Here is a 22953-nt window from a genome sequence, read left to right on the forward strand (position 1 = left end):
GGAGTAGTGATTTGGGTCACGCTGAAACAGAAAGAGGAGCGAAAAAGCTAGTGGTTTTGCGGTGAAATTTTTTCGCTCTAAATTTGAAGTTAAGTAAGAAAACGGTCCTACTATGTTTTTTTTACTTCAGCTTAGACAGCTTTCTTTTCGAACATTGACTTCTTGTTTAGGACGCTGACTTCTTTTCGAACATTGGACCGTCACTATAGCTTAGTTTCTAATTTACGGTTACTTGTAACTGTTAGTAACATTCAAGGTCGACAGGTAACTTTGAGAAACTTTGTTTCAATGCAATCCCGTCTTTTTTGCCAACTACAGAAAGAACCCCCACATACCTCAAATAATATATGCCCCTACCTATTTCACAGGCACTCACGCTCACACCACCTCAACTACCCCCAGTCCCGCCAATCAATAACTGCGCTTCCCACAACTGTCAACAAACTCTGGATCTTATGAATAATTTCAATAGTTTTATTAGGCAATTCTCTTCAAGTCTTTCCTCCATAGTTATTGTTTAAGTACGATTAATTACGAGAATGTTTGACGACTCTTTGAGGAGTTTTCAGTATTCTATTGGCTATGTTTTAAATTTCAATTCCCTCTTTACATATTAACTACTCTTTTTCCTCTATATTTTTGAACTAAATTAGGCACGAAAAAGTATCAGGTATTTTTGAAAAATCTATTAGGTGCAATCATGTTGACATTGTTGGCAATGCTTTTTAACCTAAACTTTGTGGAATTTAGACTAATCCTTAAAAAGTGTTCTTAAACAACCGCGTGAGGATACTTTCATTTCTTAACAGATTTTGGTGTTGATTAATTTTGGTTTCACATGGAAATGAGTTAACGAAGTGCATGTGTTGTAAACTTTCGTTTTTTATTATAATTTCCATCCTCATTTAATGGTAATGCCCGTGCCAAGAACTTGGGCATAAAAAAGTTGAGCGGTTGCTCTAAAGTTCTACCCCCTATTTCAGTTGGTGTGTGTGTGTGGGGGGGGGGGGGGTATCCTAGACGTGGGTGACTAAGTGGTTCTCCGAGTGTCTTCAAATGTAATTAAACGATTTTAAATACCACTTTAAAATTTTTTGTAAAAAAATTGACTCCAATTCTGGCTCATAGTTCAGTCAATATTTAAGATTAAACTGCCGCCGCTTGAATTCACCTGCTTTATATTGCAAATGAGAGACAATATGATCTGGAAGAACGCAAGATTTCAGGAAACATCATAACATTTGAAATTAAGTCGCGCAATATGAACTCTTATCTCTTAACAAACAAAATCAGGAATATGTAAAACGAACCATAGTGTTTTTTAAAAAAGATCAGAAACAACTTTTAGTTTATGGATGTGTGTAGGTGACCGTTGGGGGGGGGGGGGGGGCTCGTGAGGATGTATGTATTTGGAATTGATTGACGCGGGTAAGCGGCAGGTTGCAGAGTGTTTATAGGCAGTTAGTTGGAAGTAGAGCAGGCAGAAATTTGGGTAATGGTTAGTTAGATGGTGTAGTTGGTGGTGGACATGCCGTGCAGATTTTTTTTTGCAGGGGCGGCATGAGAATATTCAGCTGGCTGGGGGTTAGATAAGAGGTTTAGTATGAGGGTGGGTCGGTGAGGGTGAATAGGAGTGTGTGTGCTTTTGACCGTTCTAGGATCAAAACGATCATTTCACTTTGAATGCCAACAGCATTTTTAATTACCAGCAGTTTAACACTCATTACAAACTTCTGGAAAAATCCCATAATGTAAACAGTCACTCGTCAAAACATATGAGCAAATTCGATTCAGCAAAAAAACAAAAAAACTTGACCCGCAGACTCTACAATTGACTTGGAGTTGAGTTTCACTGAGGCCGCAGCCGATCTGTCGCTAGGTAAAATAAAATATTAAACTAATTAGTTATGCTAACCTTTAAACAAAATCAGAAAAATATAATTAAAATCGAAAAGTTTTGTCACCAGAAAAGAGCTGTACAAAAAGTTTGAAAAAGTTACATCAAATGAAAACCAAGAAAAAGAATAAATGAACAAACAAAAAATCAAATTATAATGATTTTTTTGGAAAATTATCTACCAATGCTATGTCCCAGCATCACAATAAATAATATTTCTGTAAATAATTTTCAGAAGTGGCTGATCGGCCAGTGACCCAACCAACTCTGATACTTGACATACAGCTACAAAACCAATTTTAAAAAAGACAAAGACGAAAACGGGAAAGAAGATTACAAAATTATATCTTTCATTTCAATATAAACTGCTATTTCTAACAATAAAGTTCCTTCTTTTAGTAGAAACACACATTGAAAACTTCTAAAAAAGGTTTAAGCAGGAAAAACTTTTGGAAAACACTCAGAAATAGAAGAAATAGGCAACAGTTTCTAAATTTGGGCTAAATTTGGACTCAGTTTGATCAATTTCCTTCATTGAAAACAATTGAAAAAGCCATCAATCAACTAATAACGTCACCAAGGGAACTAAAATAACATCTTTGACCTAGAAATTAGCCGAACACTACATAAAATATAAATAGGCTACAAAACTGGTGAAAACGCATCTAAAACGGAAAAAATAGTCGCTCTCTCTCTCTCTCAGATCAATGACTGAGCAAACAATGAATGATAAGATCACTTCAGCAGATGGATTTTATCACTTGCTTTTACGTGAGGCATTTGACTTTACATTATGTGAACGAAGTAACCAATGTATAAGAACTACACAATTAGTCACGTTTACTCCTCTTCGAGTCGTACAAAAAGTACCTGTAGCAAACCAATGCTCATCTTCGCGTCGTAAAAAGGTACAGATGTTTGCACTAATTGCTTCAAACTTCGTTCAACAGCAATTAATGGGTTGTTTAGAGTCATTTGGAGAAGAAAAATGAGAGTCAAACGGGGAATTGGTTTTAAATGGAAAGGTGTACATCTCAAAATGTAAAGGTGGAAAAATGATGGTACCTTTGAAACCTCTTTGCACGTGAAGACAACTTTTAGGGAGGCTTGACTTGCGATTTCAAAGCACGCCTTCAAGTGCCCTTATTTGTGTTAGCTTAATTTCTACAAAAACAATTTTGGACTGATGGCTATAAAAATTGATCTCTCCTAATCGAGTGCTTGCCTTATATCCGACTCCCTATGAAAAATGAAGATTCCACTGATTCAAAAAAAATTAATACTGATCTGTAAAAAAAATAATATCCTGAACTCTTTTCGTGGATTCCCTTTCGCTTAAGACACTTTTGGAAGTGAAGCAATGACCTTGTGATGATGGGTGTTGTAAAAATGGTGGGTCTTTTATCAGATGGGTCTTGTGAAAAGGTGGTACCTGAAGAAGATTCATCAGTATTGCTGTTGGTGGGTGAGCTGCTCGAACTAGCCACAGCTGCGGCTGCATTCAGGATGTCATCATAGTTGAATGCTCGCGTGCTGATTGGCTCAGTCAAGTAAAACTGTGGTGATGGATCGACGAATATCGGAGTGGCCCCTGACCTCTTGCTAGGCAGGTACATCCCATAGCTGTATGTCATGGGTGCGTAGTAGTCGCCCGAGTTGATATAGTGGTAAAACTGGTATCTCTTAGCGTTGTTTAGCATCTGTGCCATGTTGTTGTAATCGTTCACGCTCTCACGACTGAAAGGCATTGCATAGCTATGCGTGGGCGGGGCAAGGATTGCACATAGTACGCACAGGCCAATCACGGATAGCTGAAACAATTTTCAAACCCAGTTTATTTTGGTCACAGCATTCGTAAAAACCGCGTGGAGTAAAAACCACATTTTATTCACAACAAGACCTGTTTTGTGATTCTTGACAAAACTAGGAAAAAATGTATCTAGCTAATAAATTCGAACCCAATTTCCAACTAGCTTGGCGAGATAACTTGAAAGTCTTCATTTTTGAGAAATGTTCAACGCATGTAAAATTTTTGCTTTCATTTGTGAATTTTGGTACTATTAACGCTAGAAATTTTTTTCATCTATTTGACGCGTGTTGACAGATCTTTTCTGCCGCTCGATAAATTTTGTGGCAATAATTTCATCTAAAAATAGATAATTGGGTCTCAAATTTATTTTTGCCCGCATCGACCTTAGTGGGCGTTAGTCTTTACGCTCAATTTACAGATATAGTGCATACTTGGGGCGCATAAACAGTACGAGAAAAAAGTTAAATGCTGCTGCATCACAATATCGAGTATAACAGTCGAATAGGCAGAGTAACCTTTTCGACTTTAACCATTATTGTGACCCCTTTTTTTATACGTCAAAGGATTTCAAATAAAGATGGCTGGCTGCTCAATAGGAAAGAACGGATCTATTCTGTTTCATAACCCCCCTAGCGTTTTTACATCCCCCAATATACAAACTGTGAGGGAGGTTTAGAATAGAGAAAGAACCTGAAACACCAATGCCGAAATCCAAAACCCCAAGATTTTGTGAACACAAAAATAATTTAAATTTTGAAAAAGTCAAATACTCGGTGCTTTTAGGGAAATTTGCAATTAATATCATTTTTTAACTAACTTGAAAAAAGATTAGTGGTTATCATTTATGACTATACTTTTCTAATCAATTTTGATTTTAAGAAACTGAATCTATATCTTCGTAAGAAAATTCAATGGCAAAAAATGCACAAAATCTTGTAGAGCTATTTCAACTTGAAAGACACTTTCTCAGGTTCCATTTTTTGGCTTCTTTTAGTGAGAGAAGTGGTTACTATTGTTTCTTTGATCTTCTATTCAAATGTCTCTTTTTTCAGTGCTGAAAACTAGCTTTGGCTGACATTAGATTTTCTGTTGCCATTCAAATGTAACCGACTTAAACGAGGCATTTGATTGTTTTCATGTTTTTTCAGTCATATGGCATTTAAACAGATGTCAGAATAGCCAATGCTATAATACGTATCAATTCCTTTTACTGATGTTTACATTCAGTATAGCCTCTTAAAATTGGCATCTCATTTTTCAAGCATGTTTTGTCATATTGACCCAATCACTTTGATCTCATGTTCAGTTATTATGGTTTCAGATCATGTTTCGATTATTTTCATAGCGAGTAAACATAGAACAGACTGGCCCAATCAAGAGATTCTGCAATCGCAGAATGTGAAGGTGGTATTTTTCCCTTCCATATTCCTGTAACAGAAACTGTTGTCGATTTGAAGAGATTCAGCAGTAGGAACAGACTAATACGGGTAATCGCCTTTTGTTTCCTCTTTGCCAATAAGTGCAAGAAGCGCAGTAAATAATTTCAGTTAGGCCACTACACTAAAGCGTATCTGCGTAAAATTCAAACAACTCAAAAACAAGATTTTAAAGCAGATTTCTTTCGCTATGAAAAAAGATGACGATATATCCAGCTCAATCGGACTGAAACCTCTGTCCCCATTCATAGGCAAAAACAACCAACTTAGAACGAGAGGCTGTTTGACAAAAGTAAGCCGTTTGATGACTTCTTATTACCCTATGATATTTGACGAAAATAACACTGCCTATAGATTACTAGATTATTGATACGGCATACACAAGAACCTAACTATCACTGTGGTTCCGAGCAAGAGAATAGTCTAATGGAGTGTTACTGGACACTTCGGTGTCGCGGCAGTGGAACAATTCATCAAACACAGTCTTCTACGTCGCCGAATGATTCAAGACTTTAGCATTCCTAAAATGGCAGATTTGCCACAAGAAAAATTGCCAGAAAAATAACAAATTTGACATCGAAAAAACTGGAGTTGATTTCAAATAACCGTTTCCTCTGAAGAATAATGACCAGTTGTTTAGTCGCTACGTACAACGATTTACATGTCTAGTTTGTAGAGCAGTCCATCTTGAGATTTTACAGAAGTTTAGCACCGAATCAACAATTAATTGCATAGGAGGTTTTGTCAGCCGGAAAAGAAACCCCACGAATCCATTTCAGACCACGGAAAATCATTAGTTGCTTTGAGCAACAGGCTCCAGCCTAGCATTTTCGACCTAGAGGCGTCCGAATCTTTCGCGGCGAAATTGCACCTTATGGAAGTCGAAATCGTGTGGAAGTTGAAGTTTAACCCTCCAGCGGCCCAGCACTTCGGCGGAATTTGTGAGCGATTAGTGCATATTTTAAAACTGTCTCTCTGTCAGGTCATCCGGTCAAGAAATCTTACCGATGAAATTTTATGTACAAGTACGCATGAGATAAAGCAAATATGAACTCTAGGCCCCTAACCAATGTTTCAGGTGCTATAAATGATCCTTTGCCTCTTGCGCCAAACCAGTTTCTTCTAGGTAGGTCTTCGGTCACTTTGTAACCTGGCGTTTTTATTGGAGATCAAAAGAACCCTCCGAAAGCTTGGCGTACATCACAACAAATAGATGCTCACTTTTGGAATTGGTTTCCGCGAGAGTACCTCCCAGGTCAATAAATTCGTTCCAAATGGAACAAAAGTTCCAAGAATCTGAAGAGCGATGACTTAGTATGGATCCTTTAGGACTTTGCCCCCGAGGCGTTTGGCTTGTTGCCAGAGTAACGCAAGCTTTCCCCGGAAATGATGGGATCATTCGATGAGTCATACTGAAAGCTCTCAGCGGTGAACGCATTAGGCCCGTCGTAAAGTTGAAGAAACCGTTTCCTTACTAAACTTCGTATTCATAGGTTCTACGATGAAAATTGCAGGTAGTGGATTGTGTTCTTAGGATCCCACATTTAGCAAATAATTTATGGACACCATAACTTATTATTCCTTTTGCTCTAGGTCAAATAATTTCATTATGAAACCATCATTGAAGCAATTGCTTGCACACATCTGGTTTCATACTATTTCATAATTGTTACCGTCTTTTATTGCCCATTATAGTGGACCATATTCGAGATCACCTTGCTTACATTAAATAAAGCTTTCCAATTGCCAACAATTGTGTTATTTGACAATTTCTTATCTTATAAATCTATTAGTATCTAGTAATAAAAATTACTAATTTTATCTTAATTGCTCATCTTACCCTATTATTGATATTTTTGCTTAGAGGTTCATCTCAAACCCCCTGGATCTCATTTTACAATTGTGGTTATTTCGTTTGGTAATTTCGTTAATAGTTTAGGTGGCTCGTTTTTACGAACCAACTGATTAGATTTGTACCTTTGTTTTTCCATTACCTAGTTTGAATATTTTTCATTTTTCATCTGGATGGATAAAATTTTGCTTTAAAAGTACATAATCATAATCGTCTGAATCAAATTCCCCATCCCAACATAATTCATTAATATGTCAAGAGCCGCTGAAGCATGCTCGAATCAATTGCAAATTTTATTTATATGAAATATATTGCTTAGGATAATTCATGCTGAATGGTTACATGACAACTTACCCTATGCCACAATACCAAATATGCCGAAGTAATTGTCAAAAAACGCAATGTCATGGTATCCAAATTATTTTCCTTGTTCGTTACGTGAATTAGTCCGATCACAAATTTAAGAATGTTTTATCATACTTGAGCAGATAATTTGATCACATGTATGATTCTAATAGTTTAATATTACCAATGAAAGTTCCGACTTGTGTCAATCAGAACTGTAATTTAGCATCTAAGCATTGCAGCCAAAATATATCAAAACCTGAAAAAATTAGTTCTTTGAATTGAAGTTAAATCCTTTCAAAATCAAATAAAATTGATATCCGTGAATTGTCTTGTTACAGTACCGTTTTTGTTACATTATTCCGTAGTTTTTATTCTACATGACGTTCAAAAACAATCAGAAAAGAAGTCTGGGAAACCCAAGTAGCTGTACAGTTTATTATATTTTTTAGTTGTGCTGCAATTTGTCTTCTTTATTGACTTTTTGAACCAAAAGTTTCAAAACTGCTTTATCATGACAAGGTTTATATTTTTTGTGGAATTGGTTGTTTTCTTAGCAAAATTTGCTGGACAATAACAATAATTGGAATCAACCATCAGATAAAATTTTATCCAACTTTAAAAATTTGTCTAGTCTTTTGTCATAAAAAAGCAAAATTATTTTTAATTAGCTCACTGGTAGTTGTTTCGTTTTGAATAAAAATGTTTAAAAGTTTCTCATAAATGAAACAAGTTATAGACTTTTCTGGTCTGAGGAATCAAAATTTCCTTTAGACTCTTCATTGTTAGCAGATGCAGTGAGAGCTGGTTATTATTTATATTGAAGCCACCAATGCAAAGGAAATTCGATATTAAGCACGCATTTTCCTTTGTTTGGCAGCCTTTTCAGCTTTTTACCTATTTCTAATTTTGTAATAAAATTTAATCGTTAGCTACTAAAAGACTTGTTTCTCGTTTTAAAATTTAATCTTTAGATTACTAAAAAATGATGGAACTAATTATTCAAATTTTTAAATATATACGAGTGTCAAGATAAATAGAGAAAAAAAAAACAATCGAAATTAAAAGCCGAGAAGCCAGTGTTAAAGAATTGGATAAATTTCGAATCTCAATTGCGGCAAAAAGAACCAAAAGAGGAAAAACTTTTGGTTTTTTATTCAAAATTTTGACCTTTTGTGTGCATATATGAGATTAAAAAATTTATTGTTACGGAATTTGCCAATCTCGCAACTATTTTAGATGTTGAGCTAAATTCAGTCAAAATTTTAGTTTCTCACCAAAAACTTACAATCCTTTAGAATAAGATAGCCCAAAATTGATTAAAAAAGCCAAATCCAGGTCCAAATTTTGCTACACATTTGAACTCCAAACATTTTGGTTGCAACTCTTCTCTTCTCGAAAGAAAATAAACCTCGATAGTTCTTCAATACAATATTTGCGAAATACGGAAAACTTTCCTGTAAAACAATCGATAAGCTTTCCATAACGGTGGTTTTTTACGGTAGATGTATGAACTCGCCAAAACTGATTGAATAATAAGGTGGCGGTCAAGCAAGCCGATAGGCAAGCAAGCCGATTTTTGAAAATGAGCTCAAGTAAGACAAAAAATTTTCGGATACCCGTATTTTAAGTTGCCCCTGGCGGGCCGGTGGGCGCGCTTCGCCGCGATAACCGGCCCGCTATTTCTGGATTACATCCCACAGCGGATGAGAGGCATGACCATGGACAGCGGTTTGCGGAGGCCCGTACCCACTAGATGTCTAAAAATTGACGCATTTTGTTTCTTTGGTGCATTGGAATACATTATGCACTATAATACTACGCGCAGTATTGATTGTAACGGCTGACAATGTATTATTTCTGATAGATTACATAACTATTACATAACTTTCGGCTTGCTTTTCTGTCGGCTTGCTTGCCTATCGGCTTACTTTGCGTTCGCCGAATAATAAAACCAGTAACGCATGTAGTACATCTACCCAATAAGTGGGTTAAGAGCGAACAGAGGAAAGATTGCAGTGTTTTGTCAACAGATTCCCAATATGCTGTGTGCACTAATAAAATAACAGATGGACGCTCTGAATTTTTCTGCAGTTTACTTGCATTACAGTATTACGGTATTTCTCGCAACAAAATCACTGAATATTAGGATCACGCAACAAAATTGGTTTAATGTTTCTTCTTCATGAATTATCACTTTGGAATTAGGGACTGAATATAAAGTACACATTTTAAAAAAAATTGAGAAGCATCAATACGATTTTCCAGCTTTTGACTTTACGCCTTCAGCCATTTTTTGCGTGTATGATTGTTTAATATTACCAATGAAATGATTTTTATGTTAATTTTTTTTAGTGATCGATCACTGATATTTCTATTCATTTTTTGTATCTTTGCTAAACTTAACCTCAAAAAATTGTTGACATTTAAATTTCCAAATGGAATATTGTTGATAACTTTTTGGTTCATCAAACCGGCATGGCACCTAGTTGCTTTGTTCTTAAGCTTAATCTATATATAGGAAAGTTTTTTGGATCTGATAGCTCTGAATGATAAGCAGTTGCACGATGCAGTGTAAACTTTTGTTTTTTGCTCAATAATGGCTACTATCTCATTCTTTTTCAGCTAGAGGAATAATCATTTATTGAGATTTCAGACAAAGAATTGTTTATGATTTTCGATCATTGTATATAAAAGAGTTCATCTAATAGATAACTTTAGTCTAGGATAATTTATGAATCTATTATACCTGTTACGGATATTGGAGTCACTTAATTTCCTGTGAAAAGGTTACTTGCCCCAAAACTCCGGATAATAAATTTTGCAAGCACGCTGCAAACAGGACGAAGGGGTCAACGTCCATTTGATGGTGCAATTTAGTGCAAAAATGGCTGCCATGTGGCTGCTATATACACATACAACTGGTTTTCCTCCACGTTCATTGTAGGAAACTACATTATGAAACTCATGAGCATTGCCGATTCCTAATCAGTTTGCAAGATTTTGTTATTTAATCTATGTGATATAAAAGTGATATAACTCAAAATGTTTATTGCTACAAAAACACACACGAATTGACCTCAGTTTCTTTTACTTTTGTAAAATGTCTGGACGCCCATAGATTTATTGTTGAGAGTTAGGATATTGAGTGGTTATCCTTTTAATGAAATGAAACTGTGAACTGGCAGGTTTAACATTGATTTACAAACACCAAGATTGATAAATTTACCTTTATAATTCTGTAGAAGGATTTTATATCGCTCTTGTCTTTTGTTTGCATGTATATATAATAATTAATTAAGTGATGATGGCAGTTTTGCAGTTAATGATGGTTCATTTACGAAAGCATTGTTCAGAAAACTATGCACTGGTACGAATGGTCATTTTGTGAGGTTCTACTTCTTTTCACGCCGATTCATTTACCCCCCCCCCCCGCCCCATATATTAACACCATATCATTTTTCCTCTCTATGATTTCATCCCGCAAATTAGCAGTCGGTATTAAAAGCATGTTTTTTCATAAAATAGCTAAAACTAATAATTTAATCCAATGTTCTGTTGTGATAGTTTCATATCAAGTCCCATGAGCCGCTGAGGCATGGCCAAATAATTATAATACCAATGTGAAGAGTACCATTTATATAGGTTTGAAATTGGGGTGAAAGGATAGAGTGGTGAAATGAAAGATGTGGGGGTGGGTGGGGGTTGTAAACAAAAATGGGGGCGGGAACACCATTTTGCGATTACACTATGGTACTTTGAAATATTACTCTGCTACTATGTTACTCTATGAAATGTCGAATTTTCGTGGACAAAATTTCAAAATCTACTCTTGAAATCGAGATCCGGTGAATAATATGCATTGAAACATTTCCTGAAAAATAAGGGTTTTGAAGCCATAAAACAGCGGAAGACCCCCAAAATTGTCAAAAAGAATCCAAAAAATAGTTTTAAAAGATCCCAAAAAGCACACAGGAGCGAGACAGAGTGTCTCATACAATCAGATAGACGGAAAATGGTTGTTACTTGTCCAAATAAGCTATCAGCGGTCAGTTATCTGGAAGCTTTGAATAATTATGAAGAAAAAATGCATTTTCGGGACCTCATTTTTCATCAAGGTAATGCTTCTATGCATAAAACAAAGATTATCGGTAAGTTTTTCTAAGGAAAGGAATGGAAAGTACTGGAATGGTTGTCATATAGTCCAGATCTGAATCCAATTGATAATTTAAGTGCGATTTTGAACCAGCAACAAAAATGGACTGTTTTTTTTTGGAAAATTTACTAATTAAGTGTCCAAAATTTGGAACGAAAATAAGGCAGATACCGATAAAAAGCTTTATGAAAAACTATACAAACCGTTTGCTGGACGTTAAAAAGTTAAATTTTTAATGGCGCGGTATGGGAGAACAAATTTGAACTCAAACTTTTTCTTAATGTTTATAATGCTTTTCAGATGTACGTAGCTTTTTGGTACCCTTTTGTATATTTAATTTACATAATATCATTTACATAAAAGTTGGCCTTGCTGTCGAACCCGTGTTCATTCCAAAAAACTAATTACGAAACGTAAATCCAAATCTGATCAATAAGTTAGAAATCTATCATTCCAAGCATCGTCAAGATCACTTGTCGATTTAAGTTTTTATAAGTCTTTATTGTGTGAGTAGTGGAGGGAGTTTTTAAGGGTAAATGCTGGTTAGAGGCATACGCGAGTCAAGATTTCCAGAGCAAAGTGACCTCTGATCAGACCTTCTTCAAGCGCACATCTGCGCATGTTGTGCTCAAATTACATCGTCCGGAAAAGTCTTCGAGCGCACTTTAAAGTCTTTGCAATGCTCTGGAAATTGCTTTATCAGAGGTGACTTCGATATGGGTCAATGTGATCGGATTTAAATTTTCTCTGCGACAGTTTGATCAGGGAGGATTTCTGTCTGGACATCAACCTGGTTAAAAAAAGAATAAGTCTTCCCTCAACAAGTTTGAAAAACAAAATCGTTGCAATTTCTTGCGCAAAGTAATGTCAAATGAAAACAATTCTGGCAGACTATGCAAACGACCATAAGGGAAAGGCAAAAAAAATTAGACGAGTAAACTTACTTTAAAAGGACTAATCAACCATGTTAGGTTCCGATGCTAAAAGCACTTCACAATTGATGAAGTGAAAGCTAAAAATTGATGATGAATTAAGCTTAGATGTAGTTGTATATAATGGCATATGACTTTTATTGAAACTTGTACTGACCTCGTTAAGTTTCGATTTTCAATTATTAGACCTAAATAATTTATTATGCGATTGACGTGGGTTATTAGTGAGCAAAATAATTCATTGTTCCCACCCAATTTAGTGGGTCAGGAATTGTATACTCAAATGGGTTTTTTTGTTCAGTCAATTTTGGCCGATCAATATATTAATCGTAGAGGGTTGTGAGTGATATCAGTAGAAAGCCCCTTTAACGTAGAAAATATAATTTGGTTCTTTGTTCATTTTCGTTTAAAAGAGTTTTTGTTGAAGCATACGCAATTATTAACTAAAATATCTGCTTGAAATGAAATATGAAAAGATTGAACTGGACGAGTTAGTGAGACACCGCCTTCAAATTGACGATTTTTTTCTCGAGCAAGGTAGCAGGAACACAATTTGTTTTTCATGATCATACAAATCAGCAATCTTGCTAGAATTAAACCACACAGTCTTAACTACGGCTACTTAAGGTTCAGTTTGCGTGTTGTTTGAAAAGGTTTTATCTTACGATAACAGGAGCTGAATAATTTAATTTTTTGTGCTCAAGAAATTAATTGATGTTTCTTTTTCGTTTGTTTTGATTTGAAAATTGTACACGAAAAGACGGGTGCACGGACATAAAAATGGCTCGAGTGCTCTTTTTAGAGAGCAAGTTCCTTGTTATTGTCTTTGGAACAGAAAACTTAATTTTAGTAGAAATGATAACAAAAAGATTAGCCCAGCCTACTCACCATCTTGGAATGCGTCATAATTTTCCCTCCAGAGGATTCAATAAAATTGATACACAATTTTTATGTCTTTCAACAAAATTCTTATCTCACCTTGAAAAAAGTTGTAATGCGCGTCATCACTCGACTGTCCATAAATTCCAGGAGAAAAATTAAAATTTTATGACCTGACTGCTGGAAACTGACTACAAGATGAAAATTTGTTTATTCACGTGGGTATTTGTTTTCATTCAGCACGTCTCTTTGTTGACTATTTTGGGCAAGCAATCATTATTATTACCTTACATGGACAATTTAAGGTCCCTTTAATCCAAGCTGGCAGTGCTATTTCTATCCTTTAACACCCCAAAGACACGTGTGCCATTAGCTGTACAATTATTGTTCATGTACCTGGCTTGTATTTCTTATTTGATGTTGTTTTTGGTGAAGTAATAGCCACTGATAATTATCGTTTGGTATGTTACAAAAGTCGTACTGTTCAGCACAATATTTAGGGATGGACGGGAAATTTACGCCTAAAAGATATGTACGCCCAAAAACACAAGTATGCCTAAAAGATATATAAAGAATGATATCGAAAGGGTGGAAAATCGTCCGAAAATTCAGAATATTTAGATAGAAATTGCAAAAAGTTTTGTGGTTATCCCATTCTGCACATAGTGTATGATACTTTTTATAGTCTCAAGTTAAGATAGTTCCAAAATTGGCCAGCGATTCGTAGCAAGCTGAGCAAAATAGATACAAGAACGCCCGTGCAATTCTATGCGTGGCACAAAAGTTTCCAATTCAAAGTGCATTTCGGGTGTTCTCAAAATCGTCCAAAGAAGGCTGTTTTGAGTCTACGACTATTTTGATGAAAAAATTTAAGGGATGAAGATGTTGGTTTGCACATATTGTTCTGACTCATCTCATCCACAAATTCTTGGAGCAATTCAGCGGCTAACTCTTGTATTGCATCGCCAAATTAAAAAGTAGTCTACAAGAATGAAGGATCTTGTCAGCAAAATTTTTGCATGTTCACACGACTAAATAGATGTTGCGGCTGAGCTTATTACATGAACAATAAACCAAGGCGTAACTAAACAGAAGAATTAGAAGAGCATGACATTCAAAATTCAATGCTATATTCAGCCAAGGCCATTTTGATTTGTTCACATACCTAGGTGAAACTGAAAATCACACTCGAACTACCCTCGCAATCAACAAATCAGTGTGTACGACTTAAAAAATTCATTTGAAGTATGCATCTAATTCTTTACGATGAAAAGTGACGTCTTCAGAAACGGTTCACTTTCTAACGACACACTTATCTGCAACCAATTAAAGATGTAATTTTGAAATGTACAGCAACCTGACTGGCATTATAAATAAATCTTGAAAAATTAGCAGTAAGTATTTTTTCTCAGTAATTTGACGCACAATGTTGTTGGAGAACAATTTTGGAGCAGTAACTACTTGTTACAGTGTCGTGTTTCTGTGAATCATCTTGGTTATTGGGTTATTGTACAGTTTATTTTATTTTGGCTTGTCGGAAAAAAATTGCTTTCAAATTCTCAAGCTTTATGTCTGAGGAATAAAGTTCCTCAAAAAAGAACTTGAAAAAGATATCAAATCCGATTCACTTACTGGTTTTAACGAAGCCTAAGTCAGTTTTACTGATTGCGCTATAGAGCAATTGATTGTGCAAAAAAAAGCGAAGTTCAAAGTTTGTCGATTTATAAACTTTGTTTTTTATCAAGAAATACCGTAAGAAAATATTAAATATCAGAGATAGAAAAATAGCCCTAACCATAAACTGGGACAGTAATCTGGAGCTGAACATTAGGGATACTGCATTTTCGAGTTACAACTTAAGTTATTAACAAAAACTCGAGCAAATGTTGATTGTCGAGTTCTTGGCTCGACGAAAAACGATGTTTTTATATTCTCAAGCATTAGCTCTGTGAGGAACATCAGTTGCATTTACTGTTGTTAGGAAGCCTATCTTGGTGTCATATTGTTCTTATTGAGGCCAATTGAAGGCTTAGAAGTTGTTTATATGGCATTCACCGAAATTTGGAGTTCACAGAATGAAATTTATGAGCGCTTCCCTAGATTATTTGTTTATGTCCCTTCTTGTTTTGCTTAATTTTTTTGTTTTTTTTAACCAAGCACTGAACTTTGAGACGTTTGGGAGTTTTTATTAGGGTGTTGGGTTATTCACAATATCTTAAGCATAAGTGATTGTTTCAAATAATAGCTATTGGGTATACTCCGCGAATCACATAATAGAACAGCAAAACGGAACAATTTGTTCATGGGACTGTTTGAGTTTTGAAAAAATCAATAGTAATTTACAGTATAGCGGTTTATGGAATTCACTAACAAAAACTCAAGCAAAATTCCAATTTTTTACCCATAAAAATATTTGGCTTTCTGCATGAATCAATATATAGAAAAGGAAATCAGAGTTGTTAATTTTGGAACTAATTGAGAATCAAGTAGTGCCATGGTAATCTACAGTATAGCGGATAAAGTGTTTCAAAGAAATTATCTGCAATAAAGTAATATTCAAACAGCATTAAAAGCCTTTGAAAAAGGGACTTTGAAATAAAAAGCGGTTGTGATATCTAAACAACTTTGAACGCTTCGGAGCCGCTTAAAGCTTTCGTTGTCATTGCGAAGAGAGCAGCCGTTACGTTTGGTCAGCCGACCCGGAGGTCGAAAGACCAATCATTGTCAGTCATGTCGAAGCGAGCTTGTAAAAGAGATCCACAATGCTGTCTCAAATGCGAAGGAGTTGACTCGATCATTGATTAACAGCAATTTGGAAACGCAATTCACCAACTGTCGATAGTAACTGCGAATAAAGAGAGGAGAAGGCGGTGATATTACAAAAACCTTAGGTAGAAGAACCAACATCTGAGCGATCTATCAACAGATATCTGAGATTGATTATCGTATCAAGCAGCTCATCTGTTTACAAGTCGGTAAAATTCTTCACTTGGAATTAATTAGCTGCCATAAATTCGAATGAAATGAACATTTGAACAACATAAACATGAATTTGTTCCTGTAAATCCACAGACAAGGTCATATACCTTCCACACCAAGAAAGCCTATCAACTCTCCAGACCAACAAAGCGGACCCGACCACAAACGTTTCTCAGCTTTAAAAAATGTTTGTCCTTCAGTCGAAAATGGAGAATAGAACAAAGCATATACTCATATACATTTTTAATTAGAAGAACTAAGCGAAGCAAAGAGGTTTTCTCTGTGCTCGACCTATCAGATATATCAGAAAGAGCATCGGAATCCGAGCACTTTACATAAGAGCGTGACAACGTTATCCCTAAGGATTGCGTTCGATCGTGACTGGCCAACTTTGCATTTGATTTGCTAGACAAGAGCACAAAGCAGAGAACTATGCCGTTTAAGCCACGATCAAGACAAGCCCAGCTACCAAATATAAAGCAGAGTTTTTTCAATCGAAACCCTCTCCAAAACGAAAAGTGGTCAAGCCTGCTTTGTTGCTACTATGTTTCGGCGCAATATACCCAACGGCCATAAAAATGAACCCTCTGAAAACTCTGTTGAGTGCCAAGGCCAAAGCAACTGTATCAGGAATCGGGTATTCTGGAGCGTTATAAACTAACGCCTGGTCTCTCCTGGAGCGCTAGTTTGGCGCCAGCATCTGGTCATTGATTCTCAACTCAAAGCATTGCGCAAACATCAGCTTGTAAAGAATCACGATTTCAAATATTTACTCAACTGTTCAAAAACAATCAGTTTTTTCGTGATTCTCTTGAAGCAAAACAAATATGAGGGTGTTTGCGATCAAAAGCAACACTGTACCTCGCGATAAAAAAGTTGTTTCTAAACCTCAAACAGAAATGCTGGTTCTGTGTAGATGAGTGCCAGGAAGACAGATTTGGCAGTCGTCTCAAAAACTGCATTCGTGCATGAAGGGTTTTTAGCGACCAAATGAGAGCGAAAGGAAGAAGACCAAAAATACGAATAGAGATAAAAGTTCAAAAAAAGTCAAACAAGTAGACAAGAAAAACGGCGATATTTTTTATCGTTGCTTAGAGTGAATTTTCAGCCAATATTCGGTTGGAAAAAATGTGGAGCTAGAGATAGAGCTGCAGTTATTCGAACAGCAAACCAGCCTCAACCTTGAGTACCAAAAGGAAGCACTCGAGATAAAGGTTCCTTACTCAAATGATGGTGGTGCGTTGTCCAATATACACAGCATATCCGCCTTCATTTGAAGGGTTTATAAGGTCTATTTAGATTGTCTTTTTTGAACTACCGGCTTGAAAAATTGATTCAAACGTTGCAGTATTGATTGAAAAATAAAAAAAAACAGAGCGTATGTAATTAACTTCTATCACGCCTTGAGCTGACAGGGTCTTTATATGTTTTCAAATGTGAAGGGCAATCTAAAAAAGGTCATGACTTTCAATCTGAAATCATTCCTGTAACTGCATGACAATTAGGTGTTCACATAAAGAGGATAATTTAAACTGCATCTTCCTTAATGGCAGTTTCACTCTCCTAATAAACAATTAATTGCGACTTATCGTTCTAGAAGGCTTACTGTGGGACCTTTTTCAAGTCAATCCTTAGCTATAAAAACCTTAATTACCCAATCCCAGCCTCTTTTCCATAAACACCCAATAAAAGCCGGTTTCTTGTCCTCTTTTCATTGTTATTCCAGAAACTTGAGGCTGTTTCAGATGAAAATAAGAAAACAATATCATGTAACCTCTAATTCTTCCCTCAATGTCAAATTTGCGTTCGTTTTCTGGTTGAAACTGATATCTTAATGTGTTTTCTAAAAATAGAGTAACCTTTAGTCATATAACGCTTTTGCAATTCTTTTAGACTTCTCTTTTTAGTGGCGTATAAATCGTCTCAATTGCAATGGTTTCTGAGGCAATTAAAATGTTTTCATGAATATGCAATTATAACTACGTCAGTACGGATTAAAACTGAAGCTTAATTTTACTTCTAATTGCCCAAGTTGAAAGTTTTTCTTAAATGTAGGCGAATTTATGTCAGATATCTATATAAAGGAAGTTTGCGATAATTTGTAAAAAAAATGCATCCCACGTGTTGGTAATTGAAGAAACAAAGAAAAATATTTTTGAAAAAGGTCTCCTGTGTGTCTGCTAGTGATGCAATTTTTTTTCATGATTCTCTTTGAAAACTCGAGAATGACGCCTGATTTGTAATTTCTGACTGCGCACAAAAAGAAAAATGTGAGAAATGGAAAAGCATGCAAAAATTTTTTTTCTTGGAGGAAGAGGAGGACAAGGAGGCAACCTGAAAGACAGACCTGCATTACCTCGTCAAATTTGACCAACGAACTAACTTAATTCTGATTTGCTATGCTATGGGATAGGGATGGATGGAATTTTTGTAAACTTTGCGGCATTTGGTTATATTCAAGAAGTAGGCTATTTTGAAGGAAAATTCAGAAACGAATACCACAAAAATAGAAAATTTTGAAGTTGCGGAACCCAGGCTTCAAAGTTCGTGGCCTGAATTCCGTTATCGAACGTAACGTAATTTAATTGTTAAATCACATTGCTTTCACAAATTATTCAGTTTAAAAAGAAGCAAGACCTTACAAATATGTGTGCTAAACTGCAGCAAATGTGAATCAAAGGTGAGTATGGAACGATATATTAATGGTTTTTTCTGGTCTAAGTTAAGTTATAACTTAAGCAGATGTCAATATGTTATTGTACATTGCGTGCACCTGGAATTTAGTTTGGGGTTTGACGAATAAGAGCATGTTCATGAAAACAAATAAAGTTTGGAAACGCATAAACAGAAACAATGCATTGTTTTAGACCAAAAACAAATTTCAGATAGGAAATTAGTTTACAGTTTTTTAGAAATGATCACCATATGGTCCTTTTGATCAGAGTAGTATGCAAAAGAAACAAGAGATTCATCAAGGCTCGCTCGTTATTACAAGGTAGTCAAAAAAGATCTACGGTTAAGAGATGTTATATCAAAAACAAAAATGTGATGTAATGTTGTGAGAGTTCAACGAATTCGTTCTATTAGAGCAACTCTTTACTCGTTATGTTGATTCTATGTCAACACCATTATAGTGAGAGTAAAGCTTGAGACCTATGCGGGTTGCAACCCCGCAATCTCTTAATTGATTGCAATCCTGTTATCTCCACTGAGTCAAACTGGTCCAAATTGCGAGTATTACTATGCTCTCTTATATTGAGATATCATTTCAAGCTCCATCTTATGATCACAACTTACTTACTAAAGTGTATACTCTAACACGTTCTTAGTATTTTTGAAAAAAAAACAATGTTTTATTGAGATTCGTAGCATTTCTATGCTTCCGAAAAAAAAGTTGACAAACCTTGGTTTCCCACAAAATTTGAACAATTAACAGCAAAGGAATTTAAGTTACTCAACCGTTCCAACATTCTCAAGTTGCAATTGGGTAAATCGATAACAGAGCAAATATTCACCTGGAATTTAAAACGTTTTCTAAAAAATAAAAACAACAATTGATTTGATTTTATACAAAACAAATTAACTGGGAAAACTCTTTAAAAATGTATATAGGAGATAGAACATAATGAAATCAAAATAACTGAACGAGATACTGATTGCAACACTTTAGACTAAGCTTGAACGCAAAAGTGCACATAGAAAAGTAACTATTCCGAAGAAAATTGATAAAAAGATGAGGGTAATTTTGATGAGGGTAATTTTGAACAATTCATTTTCAGTGCCGTTACGACGACAAAGATATATCGATAAGTTAGGCAATCAAAACCAACCGGTCCAAGATTTGTCTGTTATTGTGTTCTGAAAGCTAGAAAGTACATTTACAATTATGTTTTTTTAAAAAACTCTTCTTGAACACGCATATGAACACTGTCTATTAGAGAGAACTGACAACAATTTTTAACTATTCATTACTTTAATTCCGTTATACATACGTTTGCAATTTTTTTTCACAAACTCACTTTGGAAAATAAAAAAACTGTCAACTTACCCTGTACAATTTCTCAGGAAACCTGTATTTGAGGTTTTGGAAAGAGATTGAAACACTGCAAGCGTCTTTTTGTATCTTGCATGAGTATTCGAAATCAATTTTGCGTTATGTTTTTCCCAATAAAGAAGAATGAGTTATCTTTTTGGAATGAAGAATTTATCTCTTTAAATCATTTTTGACAGAGAGATCACAATGCGTTATTATTGATATTTGTTTTTCAACGAATATTGTTGTCAGCCATTTCTCTAGATGATTTATTTTCTCTTTTATATGTCAATAATCTCTACTTAAGAGCAAGAGATAGCAGTGGAATAAACTCCCATGTCAAAAAAGGTCTATGGATTCAAAAATATGCTATAAACAGAATTTTTGCTATAAACAAAAATAACAGAATTTTTGAGAACTCATTATAATATTAATCCTTTAAAACGAAAGATGGCAACTTTCGTTAACAACGATCTGCCAAACAGGAAACATTAACTAATAATGTATTTTTTTTACAAATGATCCTAATTGATTTCAATTATACAGATTAACGTGTAAATGTTTGACCTTGGTTTATATTGTGTTTTAATTGTCAAAAAAGAGAAAAAAAGGAAATTTGTTTCACGGAAAAAACTTAAAATAACATTTCAAGAAACGAGTTGACGACGGTGCTTAGTTACTATTAGGGGAGTCTAGTAGTGGGATAGGCTACTGTAATTCACAAACTGGTGTTTCTTGATGTTGGAAATTTGATATATATCTTCAAATGTTGTTATCTCCGTCTTATTGGTAATTTGTATTGTCAACGATTCTCCGAAACATGTAGTAAAGCAAGGTCATCAGCTATTCTCAGTTTTTTTCTTAACCTTGTTGATTTTTAGTACACTTTGCACAATTTTCCTGCTTCTTTCAATTGGGGGGGGGGGAGTTAATGAGTTGGGGGATACTTCAATATGAGGTTAGACATGATAGCTGTGAGCTGTGATGATGTGTCTATTATATCTTGATCGTTCTAGGATGCGTAGAAAATTTTTGCCATTGGCCTCGAGCAAAAATCGGCTCTCATTAATGTTTCCCTCTTTTGATCAAATTTGCAAAAAAATGAACTGACAAATGAAAAATTGGTTTAACAAGTTTATCCACAATTTGGTTTGCGTTTGCTTCTAAATCCTAAAATGCTGTTTCTGTTGAAGCAACTTGGTTGCATAATCAATGATATATCTCTAAAAATAGTAGCTGCATTTACTTGAATTTTTAGGCGTGGCAAAACTACACTCCTCAAGAATTATGCAAAATAAGTAATAATTTGTTCACAGGGAGGCGTGAAACTTTTTGGCGGAGGAAGGAAGCAATTTTCCCTCCTTTTCCTTATTTGAGTCACAGTTTCCCCACTTTTGCTAATATGTGTCGGTAATTTTTCCCAGATTATATTAAGTCGAACTTTTCACATTATTAAATGGGCGCTGAGACATAAGTTAAGTTAATAATATTATAACTTGTTACTAAAAACCAATATTAGTGTTTCTTGAGCGATTTGATAACATGTAAGCATTAAAAAAGCGCCAAGTTCAATCAGCACTTCGTGCGTCACATTTACAAAAGAAGAAAAAATTAGCGGAAAACATTAGAGGAAAAGGCTTCTGTGATGAATGAGAAACATTTAAAAAATGTCTAACTTTAATTTAACGCTTTGTAAGCTATGATTTCACAACTTCCGACACCAAAAATCCTAGAGGTCACCTCTGAGATTTTTAGTGACTGAAGTTGCGAAATCTTAAGTTTAAAAATAATGACGGCGAAAAAAAGTTATAAACAGAAGAGAGAGAGAGAGAGAGAGAGAGAGAGAGAGAGAGAGAGAGAGAGAGAGGGAGAGGGGGGGGGAGAGAATTGAAACTATTGTAAACATCGTTAATTTTTAGTCATTAAAAGCGCTATGATCATCAAATTCTGAACATTGAGAGAGACAACACCATGAATAACTTTGCGCAATTTTTAGGATAAAGAATAATTGAGAGCCACTAATTGTAATTTCGATATGTTGATTGGTCAATATGTCAATTCTCAACGCTCTCCCAAGTTTTAAAAAAATGTGCTACTGAATAAAATTTTGAGAAAGCAAAACAGACGAAGTGATTTTTTGCTCTTCAACTGAGTTTTAAACAGGTTAAGCGTTAATTTTGAACTGCACCATAAAAAAAACGGGCACTTTTTGGAAAAACGATCAGTCACTTTTTAACATTTTTCTCAAGCTGCCTAAAAATACTTACGGGTTTTAATTTCAATTGCTCAAACTGGATCAACAATGAAAATTTAATTAACTCGTGATAGGGATGGATTGATCTACGTGTCGGTTCTAAATCCACAATTCACATCGCTCTGAAACTTTGCCAGTTTTTTATTTTAAAAAATTTTTGAATGCAATTGGGTGCAGATTACTTTTTGTGTCTGATGATTACGTGATCAACAAATGTTTCAGAGTAATTTTCTAATGAAACAAACACCTTGCGCTCAAAATGGCCTCTGATCAGACCGAACGCAGACCAAGGTCCAGACTACCAGCCGACTATGATCAGACCTTCCAGACCGAAGTGGTCTCTGATCAGACCGAAACAAGACCTTGGTCCAGACTATAAA

General features: G+C 35.2%; 2 protein-coding genes across 5 annotated transcripts in view; one reads left to right on the top strand and one right to left on the bottom strand.

Annotated features, from left to right (window-relative positions):
• LOC142357659 (isocitrate dehydrogenase [NAD] subunit gamma, mitochondrial-like) overlaps positions 1 to 22953 on the top strand; it is a 545753-nt gene that overhangs the window by 251986 nt on the left and 270814 nt on the right. The gene's annotated exons all lie outside the window — the stretch shown is intronic.
• Positions 1 to 22953, bottom strand: part of LOC142357579 (uncharacterized) — a 48177-nt gene that overhangs the window by 851 nt on the left and 24373 nt on the right. For 2 of the 3 annotated variants that reach the window (XM_075409149.1, XM_075409148.1), the window contains exon 3: positions 3330 to 3708. In XM_075409149.1, the coding sequence (XP_075265264.1) occupies positions 3330 to 3708 (379 nt within the window). Of the gene's footprint in view, positions 1 to 3329; positions 3709 to 13406; positions 13563 to 22953 lie in introns of those variants that run through there. The other variant, XM_075409156.1, reaches the window with a different exon arrangement.

The sequence above is a fragment of the Convolutriloba macropyga genome, chromosome 2 (assembly GCF_964194025.1).
Source record: "Convolutriloba macropyga chromosome 2, txConMacr16.3, whole genome shotgun sequence".
Taxonomy (NCBI): Eukaryota; Metazoa; Xenacoelomorpha; order Acoela; family Convolutidae; genus Convolutriloba; species Convolutriloba macropyga.